This window comes from Phyllobates terribilis, unplaced genomic scaffold, assembly GCF_046119375.1.
Source record: "Phyllobates terribilis strain yellow unplaced genomic scaffold, ASM4611937v1 Scaffold_8__6_contigs__length_399053987, whole genome shotgun sequence".
NCBI classification, from domain to species: Eukaryota; Metazoa; Chordata; class Amphibia; order Anura; family Dendrobatidae; genus Phyllobates; species Phyllobates terribilis.
In genome coordinates this window covers 135,350,853-135,362,974 of record NW_027362768.1, presented here as the reverse complement: position 1 = coordinate 135,362,974, position 12,122 = coordinate 135,350,853, and the positions used below count along the sequence as shown (strand labels likewise).

At 42.8% G+C, this 12,122-nt stretch overlaps 1 protein-coding gene across 5 annotated transcripts in view; it reads right to left on the bottom strand.

The window, feature by feature from the left end:
* LOC141156872 (histo-blood group ABO system transferase 2-like) overlaps positions 1–10,591 on the bottom strand; it is a 34,834-nt gene extending 24,243 nt beyond the window's left edge. The window contains exons 1-3 of one of the 5 annotated variants that reach the window (XM_073643355.1): positions 9,698–10,073; positions 7,425–7,463; positions 7,193–7,325 (exon numbers count right to left, since the gene is read on the bottom strand). Coding sequence is in view for 2 of the 5 variants with exons in the window: in XM_073643352.1 (XP_073499453.1) it covers positions 9,698–9,765 (68 nt within the window). In the remaining 3 variants the exon portion in view is untranslated. Of the gene's footprint in view, positions 1–6,442; positions 6,593–7,192; positions 7,326–7,424; positions 7,464–9,697; positions 10,076–10,547 lie in introns of those variants that run through there. The other 4 variants (XM_073643356.1, XM_073643353.1, XM_073643352.1 and 1 more) reach the window with 4 other exon arrangements.
* Positions 10,592–12,122: the final 1,531 nt, after the last annotated feature.

Genomic DNA, 12,122 nt, shown 5'->3' with positions numbered 1-12,122 from the left:
TAAAGAGAGTGTCTTCTGAGCAGTTTGTCAGCTTTTGGACACCTTTGCAGGTGTTTTCTATGTGTTTCTATGTGTTTTTGTTTGCCTGCCATTGGTTTTAACGGTGTTCGACGGTGTTCTAAGGTGTTCGACGAACAGTTCGACGAACAGTTCCTCGAACATCCCGGTGTTCGACGAACCGAACCGAACCCGAACACTACGGGGGTGGCTCAACACTAGTCTTGGTGTCTTTTTCGCAGAACAAATATCCAGTGGTCATTACCTGTTCATGACAGGAGTCCCCTACTTCAATAGAAGTTGAGGTGTTAGTCCTTTCTCACTTTCCCAGTTGTAATTAGTTTCCTTCTTCCCCAGCTCTAATTAATCCCATATGTTCAATGTGAGAGTGATATGTCCCCCCTCCAGAAATGTCTTTATGGATTTTAATTTTTGTTTATGACAGTGCCCTTAAAAATGTATCATTATTTATGTGGTGTCCCTGAGGGTTCGACCGCCACAGGAATGAGGCACTTCTTCAATGGAGTGTGGTGTTCCTCCTCTGAGGTAAGGCCAGTGTGATGGTGGTGACCTAACCTTTTGCATCCAACACAACATTTGCACCAGAGGGAGCTAGTATGCACTAGGTGCTGCTCCCCTGGTTACAGGGAGACTGGGGAACACAAAGTAGTAGGAACCAGTTAGTGGGTGTGGGTGGAGGAACAACTAGTTTGTTACACTTCAAATCTAGTACTTAATAGAATGCCATCTTTGATCTTGGTTCTTCTCTGGTCTTTTGGTCGTTTTCTGTCTCTTTGGTCCGCCTTTAGTCTAGCCTTTGCTAGTCTGTCGGCTGTCACTGTGCTGTCAAACTACTGTGTGATGTGACTTCCCTCCGGGAGCGCAGATCCTGTGTGGGCCTGCACCGGCATGGGACACAGCCCTCGTACCCTGATATTGGGACGAGTGGTAGGTTGCAGACAAGGAATGTCTCAACCCGGCCGAGGACCAGGATCAAGAAGGCCCGGGAGCTTTAGAGTGTGGCTCCCTAGCAAATGGGTCCCGGGGAGGATGCAGACGGAGCGGAGCACACCACCTGTCCTCGCCTACCTGATCTATTCAGAGGGACTCCGGCTGCAAGAGGGGTACTGGCCCCCGACACCCGACCTTGTACTCTACGTCCAGAACGGGAAAGCCCGGTTAGGCCCTGAGGATCCCACCGGGCGTCGGATGGAGAGGAATTGCCACCCGACCCCTACACCTGAGAGGAGCTCAGAGGGAGACCCGGCCTATCTACACATGCACAGACGGGAAAGGGTGAAGTCCGTAGTGCAGGAACACTCTGGTGTAGGGTCGCTACCGAACACTGGACTTCCTCGGAGGTAGTCGGACCCCCGTCCCTGGTGAACGCAGGACTCCGCGAGGAGCAGGGAGTCGCCTTCCCGCTAACATCTCTGAGTGAGTAAAGCCTTGGAAGTTCACCCCTATGGCCTCTGGACTGTTCATTACGCGCCATACCACGCGACGCGGTGCCCATACTCCCCGTGCTACTGCTACCCCCCTTCGTCCTGTTTGCCTGCCCTGAGGCCTTGCTCCGCCTGTGGGGAGCAGTAATAACTTTAGCCGCCATGACATCGGGCCTCAGCGGACTGCTAGCAGCGCTGGTGACCCTTCACCAGACACCACAGGTGGCGTAGTCGTTAATCAGCCACTCAACCCGGACAAGCCCACACCATCTCTTTCTAATGTGACGGCCCTGAGCACGGGTCGGGCCCGGGCCACGGCTGCATCCCATCTCTCCAACAGGGCCCGACACCGAGTCCCCCAACACCCAGGGTAAAACACGGGCTTTCTGAGTAGAGGCGTCACATTTATAATGCCTCTTATTATACATTGCCTCCATACTGTCCCCCCTTATAAATTATCACCACCACAGTGTCCTCCCTTATGAGCTATAACTGCCACGTTGTCCTTCCTTATGAACTATGGCTTACACTGTTCTTCCTCATGCTGTTCTTATCTTTAGTGCCCCCCACTACTAACTCTGCATACTGGCCCCTCATGCTGCTATCTTTCCATGCTGTCCGGCCATGCTGCTAACCCTCCATATTTTTCACCAGTGCTGCTTTTCTCCACTGTTCCCCAATGCTCCAAACTCTCCATACTGTCCCCTCACACTCTCACCTCACTATACTGTCCTCACCGCTCCATATGGTTCCCCTATACTGCCGCCTGCAAACTGTCCCCCACACTGCCACTTCTTCATAATGTTTACTCACACTGCCCCTCTCTATAATGTTTCCACACCCTGCTCCTCTGCATAATGTTTCCACACACTGCCCCGCTCCATACTGTGCCCCCTTTCACAATTCCCACCCCCCCCCCCATTGTTCATCATGTACCATCACTGTAACACCAACCAGTCTCCCATCTACAATATTAGGCCATGTTAACACGTTCAGTATTTGGTCAGTATTTTACATTAGTATTTATAAGCAAAAAGTGGTGCATGTGTTTCTATTATACTTTCCCGCTTATTGTTCCACTCCTGATTTTGGCTTACAAATACGGATGTAAAATACTGACCAAATATTGAACATGTGAACATGGCCTCTCAGGACATTTAATCTTTGGCTCTTCCATTAACGTTCCCCAGTGCTTAATGTTCATATACAGTGGATACACAAAGTCTACACACCCCTGTAATATTTTTGGCCAGATTTTTGTCAAGTAAAAAAAAAAACATATGAAGGAGAATAATTTCAGAACTTTTTCACCCTTAATGTCCCCCATAATCTGTACAATTCAATTGAAAAATAAACTGAAATCTTTTTCGTTGGAAAAAGAAAAATAAAGAACTAAAATAATGTGTTTGCATAAATATGCACACTCTTAAAGTAATACTTTGTTGAAGTACTTTGAACTTATGACAGCATTCAGTCTTTTTTGGTAGAAGTCTATCAGCCTGGCACATCTAGAATTCACAATCTTTGCCTACTCTTTCTTGCAGTATCACTCCAAATCTGTCAGATTCTTAGGGCATCTCCTGTGTACAGCGCCCTCTTCAGGTCAACCACAGATTTTTAATTGGATTCAGGTGCAGGTTCTGGCTGGGCCATTCCAAAACGTTGATCTTCTTCTGGAGTAGCCATTCTTTTGTTGATTTGGAGGTATGCTTAGTATTGTTGTGGAGCTGGAAAGTGATATTTCGCTTAATTTTCAGTTATTTAACACAGGCCTGAAGGTTTTGTAGCAGAATTGTCTGATAATTAAAACTATTCATAATTTCCTCCAGATTCACTAAAGTCCCAATTCCAGATGCCAAACAAAAACAGCTCCAAAGCATAATACTTTGTCCGATATGCTTCACTGTGGGTATAGTGTTCTGCCAAACATACCTTTTGGAATTATGGCCAAAAAGTTGATCCTTCTTCTCATCAGATCATAAAATTAAGTTTTCCACATGCTTCTGACAGACTTGTAGCTGTTGGCAAAACATAGCCAGGCTTGGATGTTTTTCTTTGCAAAAAAAGGCCTCCATCTTGCCCCCCTGGAAGATTGTTGTCACATGCAGTATACAACCAGTGCTTGCCAGAAATTCTTTCAATTCCTTCAATGTTGCTGTAGGCCTCTTGCCAGCCTTTTGGATCAAATTTCTTCTTGTCTTTTCATCAATTTTTGAAGAACGTCCAGTTCTAGGTTATGTCACTGTTGTGCTAAATTTAAGCCACTTCATGATAACCATCTTCACAGTGTTCCTTGGTATATTTAATGCCTTGGAAAAAAAAATGTTGTACCCTTTTTGCTGACCGATAACTTTCAACAATGAGCTCCTTTGCTGTGTTGTATGCTGTTTATGAACCATGGCTTTTTGCTGTAAAATGCACCTAAGAAAATGGCAGACAAATCCTACTAGAACAACTCAACTTTGTGGGGTTAATCAAAATCCTTGATGGCAGTTGCGCACTGACTACTATTTAACATGAGTTTAAATGTGATTGGCTAATTCTGAACACAATCACATCTTCAATTACAGGAGGGTGTTCAAACTTATGCAACCACATCATATTTGTTATTTTTATTTCCCCTCTCAAAATTATTTCAGTTTGTTTCTCAATGGATTTTTACACATTTTGAGTGACATTAAAAGTGAAAAAAGTTTACAATTGATTCTTCTTGGTGTGATTTTTTTCACATTACAAAAACCTGACATTCTAACAGGGGGCGTATACACCTTTTATATCCACTGTATTAATTAAAATTCATTATTGTTTCAAACTTTCTTTTTCTGTAATCTTTTTATTTCTCTAACAAAGCCACAAAGTATAGTGCAACAATGAGTCATTGAGTGTATCGTGTGGCGCCCTAAAATATGTAGTCTACCTCCCACTATTTGGTGCACACTGACCTGAACAATGCTTATATTGGTAAATGCCCCCCTCTTGTTCTCTGCTCAATGTAAAGGACTCTCAGACAAAGCAGGGCGAATCCCTCTGCAGCAGTTCATAAAAACTCATATGTTACACTGTACAATGAACTTGCCTGATCCTTTTTTCTCCTGATTACAAATGCTAGTGGACTGTCTAGCTACCTACAAATATATTGGGCTATGTGCACACTGAGGTTTTTTTAAGAGTTTTTGGAGCAGAGGCAGAGTGGAAACTCTCCAAATACTCCTCGAAAGCACAAAACTCTTCAAAAAACGAGGAGTTTCTGCTTACTTTCCACTTCAAAAATTCAGCAAAAAAGACTGTGTGCACATACCCTAGCTGTGTGTTCATAATGAATTTCTTTGCTAAGTTTTTAAAGCGGAAACTCCCCGAAATCTTCCTCAAAATCTTAAAACTCCTCAAAGATTTGGGAAGTTTCAGATAAAAAAAACTTGGCAAAAGACTCATGCTAAGTCTGGGGTCACACGAGACTATTTAATGAGAAAAAATAAAAAATGAAAAAAAAATGATTCGGTCCCATTCTCATCCAGAAGAGTGAGATAATTTTTGCGGTCCGTATACAATTCGTTTTCTTGCTCGGCAACTATTAATCTTTTACAGGGGCATTTACAGCTTCCCATTTTACAGAATTGCAATGTATCCGTAAAAATCGGATTCCACTTTGATGCTCCGTATGACATCCGATTTTTTTCTCGCACCCATCTGATTTAGTTTTTTCCTCACTTCAATACAGCTGAGAAAAAAACACATATCTGCACTGCCTAATTGAATAACATTGGTCCTAATGCAATCCCTTTTTTTTATCGGATTGCCCTCACCCGAGTTATGCACTCCTGTGAGTGAACCCTAAGGAAAAATCACTAAAAAAAAAAACATGCAAAAGAATTAATATATGCACTGCAATGTCAAAATGACTTGCAGTACATATGTTCCTTCCTCTTTTTTTAACCGTTTCAGGCATCGAAAGCTGTAAAGCTGCTAAAATAAGTGACTTACTTAGTAAATTTAAAAAATAAAGCTGATGAAGCTGCTGCAAAAATGACTGAAAAGAAGTCAGATGTTTTTAATCATCATTCATGAATGTCCAGGGTAGCTGTGTAGGACCTTTATCGTTACAGACCTTTATCATTTTATTATTATTATCATTTAGAATGCATTGTATTTTTTTTTTCCCTGTACCATATTTTGTTATGGATTTTAATTGAGATGTAATAAAAAGAATAATTTTATCTTTGTATGAAGCTGGACAACTTTGTTTCTACTGCCACTAATTTGCTCATCGCCTTGCATAGGTGAATATCTGGGTTCACCGATTGCATGTACACAGGAACTGAGTGAGCTGGTTTTTCTTTTCTATTATTTTTGCAAATGGCTTTTGTATGCAGCATACATTGAACTGCTGTGCATTTTTTTAAATCTGCAACATGTCAAAAAAATTTTGCAGTAATTATTAATTAATTTTAAATTATAATTTTATTTGTGGATTTTATCTATAGACTTTGGATGAAATAAGGAAAATCAGCAGGTAAGAAAATGCATATGCATTTTTAGTGTGTTTCTGCAGAAGAAATGCACGAAAGGTTCATTCAGCAATAACGTTTTTACCAACGCTAACAGGAAGTATCCAGAACAAAGCAGTTTTATGTTAAACGTGACAGGCAGCAACAGGAAGAACATGATAAAAACACAAAGAAACTACTTACATAACCTAATTATTGGTGCAGAAATGCTGCAGCAACAACATATGTACCAAATAGCAGGAACTGTGTAAAATCTGCAGATTCCAAGCTATTTCTGCAGCAGGAAATATCTGCAGCATGTAGACATGGCCTAACATGGTATGTTCACATGTATCAGTTGAGGAGAGGCAGTTGTAGATGATCATTTTTTCTCCATCGTAGAAAATCGCTCCAATTATACTGATCACACTCGGATTAGAGTTTAATCAGAGTGTGATCAGAGTTGGATCAGATTTTCTTGGAGGTGAAGAGAAGAAAAAATAAAAGTTTCGTTACCTTCTCCATTATGTCAGTCTGTGAAAATCAGACTGTTCTTGAATGTTATCCGAGTGTGGTCTAATTTTTTCCACAAACCTATAGACATGAATGTCATCCGATTCTAGGAGGCATATCGTGCATGCTGCGATTCTTTTCCTCGAACCATTTGGTTAGAGGAAAAAAAAAAAAATAGATAATAAAAAGCGAAGTGCACAGCCTCATTAAATACAAAGATCAGAGTGCGATCCGATGTTTTGAAGGATTGCATCTGGACCAAAACTTCTGTCGTCAAGATTAATAGCACCCCCCTCAAGATTAATAGCACCCCCCACCTACAAATCAAAAACGGATCACATATTCTACAGACAGGTAATACAATTTAATTGTGGGACAACCCCATTCATTTCGAGAGATTAATATTTTTATGCATGAACAATCCATTTGATCAAATATTCTTCATTGCTTTTTACATTACATAGGAAAACTATGGTAGTTACAGAACCTTACTGAACTAAATGGAAACATTAAAAAACGAGCTCTAATTTAAAAGCTATATTCATATTTAAAGTGGTTTCTCACTTATACAAATAAAGCGTAATCTCTTTAAAGAAAACTTACAACCCTCTATTATCATTTGTTTTTAAACTGCTCGTCATTCTCAGGATATTTGTTTGCTGTCAGTGAATGAGAATACTCTTCATTGTAGTCAGAGGCTCAGAGAAGAAATCAATACTGTATAGGCAATGGTCTATGAGCTAAACAAATTACCTTTATTTATTTTCTTTTAATTATGTTAACTTTACTTTTGTCCGCCCATTGTTTTCCATCATAAAATTTTTGCCACAATTTTGTCTCTTAGAAAACGTATTTGAACATTACAGGGTTCATGCAGCTCTGTTAACTGAAGATGATCAGACAGGTATTAACCGTTAAGGCTCGTGCAGAAAATCATGTAAATCGGAAGAGTGCTATCCGTGGATTTGACATATAGCAGACGTACCCATGTTATTCTGTGGGGCTGTGCATTTGACAGTATTATCTGAGGAAAAAAAGAAAAGAAAAAAAGAAATCGCAGTATACACGATTTCGCTCCGAGAATCAGATGGCACTCGCCCGTACATGTCTATGAGTCCGTGAAAAAAAAAAATCAGAACACACTCAGATGACATCCAAGTGCAGTCCGATTTTACCAGACTAACACAATGGTGAAGATAGAAAACTTTTTTTTTTCCTCTATCTCCAAGAAAATTAGATCTCATTCTGATCAGAGTGCGATCAGAGTGCGATCAGAGTGCGATCAGAGTGCGATCAGAGTGCGATCAGAGTGCGATCAGAGTCTGAATTGTAAAGTGCTGGGGAATATGTTGGCGCTATATAAATAAAAAGATTATTATTATTATAAAGTGTTATCAGAGTGCAATCAGAGTGCAATCAAAGTCTGATCAGCAAAATCAGGAGAATTTGGGTGCGTGCACACGGTCAGTAAATGCTGCGGATTGGACGCAGTGCTCCACAGCGGACAGATGTTAGAGCATAGTGGATGGGATTTCAAGAAATCCCATGCCCACTATGCGTCTCCGTGCACCTGCGGATCACCCGCGGAGACGGACACACCGCGCGTCTTCGCAGACCATAGCAAGTCAATTTTTCTTGCGGAGACGCTAGTCTACAAAAGAGAAATTATATCAGTGTAATGTATAGAATGCGGTGAATCCGCATGGTTCAATGAACACATGCGGATTCACCTGCGTGCAGCACTTTGGATGCAGCATAAAGTATATTGTGTTCAAAGAGCTCCCAGAAAGGATCGTGTGCACATACCCTTTGGGGAGAAAATGGTCGTTTGCACTTGCCCTTAGAGGTTAGCAAAGATGTTTCTATTAACTGGCAACAATAAGAAATCTTAAAAATAGCAATAAATGTAAAAACAATGTACATTAGAAAACTGGAAAACTGTACATATATGATTGTTATTCTTTATGCAGATACAAGTAATTAAAACCCCTTACAGGCCCAGGGCGTATTAGTACGCACAGGCTGTAATCCCCCGGTTCAGTGAGGGCTCCGGCGCTGAGCCCGCCCATCGGTGACCCCGTCACGTGTTCGTGGGTCAGCGATGGGTGGTCATGACAACCCTGGGTCTGCAGCAGACCCCAGTGGTTGTCATGTGCTGATCGCTATGAGTGCCACCTAGTAGTCGGCCCTCATAGCACAGGAGTATTTCTACTACATAGAGGTGATCGGCTCATCACCTCTATGTAGCAGAGGCGATCAGGTAATTGCTGCTTCTAGTCTCCTATGGAGACTATTGAAGCCTGCAAAAAGTTTAAAAAAATGTTTTTAAAAAAATATAAAAGTTTAAATCACCCCCCTTTTGCCCTATTCAAAATAAAATAATAAAAAATAAACCCCACATACACATATTTGGTTTCGCCGCGTTCAGAATCGCCCGATCTATCAATATAAAAAAATAATTAATCCGATCGGTAAACGGCGTAACGAGAAAAAAATTCTAAACGGCAGAATTATGTTTTTTTGGTTGCCGCAACATTGCAATAAAATGCAATAACGGGCGATCACAACATCAGATCTACCCCAAAATGGTATTAATAAAAACGTCAGCTCGGCACGCAAAAAATAAGCCCTCACCTGGCCCCAGATCCCAAAAAATGGAGATGCTACGGGTCTTGGAAAATGGCACCATTTTTTTTTTTTTTTTTTTAGCAAACTTTGGATTTTTTTTCACCACTTAAATTAAAAAGAGCCTATACATGTTTGGTGTCTACAAACTTGTAATGATATGGAGAATAATAATGGCAGGTCAGTTTTAGCATTCAGTGAACGTGGAAAGAAAACAAAAACAAAAAACAACTGTGGAATTGCATTTTTTTTTTCAATTTCACCGCACTTGGATTTTTTTCCCCGTTTTCCCGTACATGATATGATAAAACCAGTGATGGCGTTTAAAAGTGCAACTCGTCCCGCAAAAAATAAGCCCTCACATGGCCACATTGACAGAGAAATAAAAACGCTATGGCTCTGGGAACAGGGGGTGCAAAAAACGAAAATGCAAAAATGGAAAATCCCAAGGTCGCGAAGGGGTTAAAAAAATCAGCCAAAAGATTCATTTTTACAGCATCCAATTTTTCAATTAAGCAGAATGGATGAAATCAGTATATATAGATATTGTATTTTATGGTTATTTATTTATAGAAAATACATGTAAGTTAACAAATAAGGAAAATGCAACAATGATACACAGAAATTACTTACCAAAATCCCACTATAAACAATACGAGCACAGACAGGGCTCCAATTACATAAGACCTTGGTGACAACATGTTCTTCCTAGCGTTCTTGCATTTATCCTGAGTTGTCAGAGTTACAGCTTCTTACACGCAACAGAAAAAATACAGCTCTCAGAAAGTTAGACTAATGTGTCATTGAGACATATAAGCGTATGGAATGACAAATACGGTCCTGGCCATCCATTACATTACCATTTACTATTCTCTAGATCTCAGAGGACAATGAGTCAGTTTTTCATGTAGCACGAGGCTAAGGCGTAACCTCCTCTTACTCATCCTTATAAGGCTTCAACCACATGATATTACACTCCCATCTAGAGCATACATGGAATTACTTGTTCTGAGAAACTTAAATACAGCTTAATATTTATTCTTCTCTTGTGTAGAGGATAAACAAGAAGACAACAAAAGGAACAAAAAAAAAAAAGAACAAAGCACGTCATTATAATAAGGGTTACTACTAAACGTACTACTCTTAGCTATACACTGAGGGCGTAGGCACAGAACATAGGCGCTCTTCATATATTTGAATGTGTTACTTCCTGTAATTGGGTTCCTCTACTTCATTTAGTAAGAAATGTCTTCCAAAATACTTTTAGGACTATCAGAAAACCATCTAAGTAATCCAAATAACTACCCTCATAACCAGTCACCAGAAATCCCTACCCAAACCTCCATACAATTATGAAGATTTTTTAGGATGTTTATGAATTCTGACAGGTTTCATCCTTTCTTCTATAGCTGGAATGTGTAACGCTAATGCTGGCACCCCTTCATGTTCCCTTTCTCTCCTCCCGGCACAGACGCCAACGTACAGCAGTTTCCTCCTCCTGGGCCCACGCATGGGCTCCCCGCCTCCTAAAGGGATAGCGTGCGCACTCTGAATCTGCTCCCAGCAAATAGCTTGGATGAATTTAGTATGTAAGGCTAGCTTCCTTGTAAAGAGGTGCCTGTACAACGCCCTTTTAGTATTAGTTTGACTTTATTCTTGCTAGTTATTTGTCAGGTTCTGTTAGTACATGAACCTGTTGCTGAACCCGCCTAGTCTGAATCTGAACCTGCTCCTGCAATCCATGTTACCTGAACCTGAAGTCCCTCCAGCAGTACCTGAACCTGCACCAGTGTCTGTCCTGTCAAGTGTTCCAGGATCCGCATTGTCTCAACCTGCACCAGTGTCTGTCCTCTCAAGCGCTCCAGTATCCGCACTGTCTGAACCTGCATCAGTATCCAGTCCTGCCTTGGAATCCGAATCCGGCTCTGCAATCCTGACCCTTGGGGTCAGCTGCCTCAGTACCGGGAACTGCTTTTGGAGTGGTATCTGGCAGCCACCTGCAGCTCAAGCCTAACTCCACCATCAAGAGCTCTAGCGAAAACCAGGTGACAGCTTAGCCATGCCCTCCAAGGGCAAGCCCGGACCGTGGCGCAGTGGGTCCACGATCCACGAGCGTAACAGAATGAATGTACATAATGGTCTCTTTATCATTATGTAACGGGTCTGGGAGGCGGAACCTCTGAGCTACTATACAAGGGGGCGGTCCTTGTAAGGGAGCGGGTGGCGACCAGGGAAGACGGGCAGGAAGTCACAGCAGGTGACCGGGACAGTCTCTGAGTGAACGGGCTGGAGGTCACGGCAAGTGACCGGGGCAGTCTCTGGATGAACGGGCAGATGGTCACGGCAAGTGCCCGGGGCAGTCTCTGAATGAACGGGCAGATGGTCACGGCAAGTGACCGGGGCAGTCTCTGAACGAACGGGCAGATGGTCACGGCAAGTGACCGGGGCAGTCTCTGGATGAACGGGCAGATGGTCACGGCAAGTGACCGGGGCAGTCTCTGGGTAAAGGGTTTGGTACGACCTGTGGCGGCTGATGATAGACGTGAGCTCCCAGGTGAGCAGGCGAGAGTCTCTGGATGAACGGGTGGTCACAGCATGTGACGGCAGAGCCTCCAGGAAGACCAACAGACAGGCGGCAGATGAGCGCTCCCAGGTGAGCGGGCAGAAGTCTCTGGACAGGCGGGTGGTCACAGCACGTGACGGCAGAGCCTCCAGGTAGGCTAGCAGACAGGCAGCAGATGAGCGCTCCCAGGTGAGCGGGTAGGAGTCACTGGACAGGCAGGTGGTCACAGCACGTGACGGCGGAGCCTCCAGGTAGGCTAGCAGGCAGGTAGCAGATGTGTGCTCCCAGGTGAGCAGGCAAGCTGGTCCATAGACAGACTGACAGGAGTTGGAAGGCAGACCGTCGGACCTCAGGCAAGCAGGCAGGTGGCTGAAGTGCGCTCCCAGGTGAGCGGACAGGCTGGTCCTTAGACAGACTGACAGGAGTAGTAAGGCAGACCGTCGGACCTCAGACTAGCAGGCAGGTAGCAGATAATCAGGCAGGAATAAGACAGCA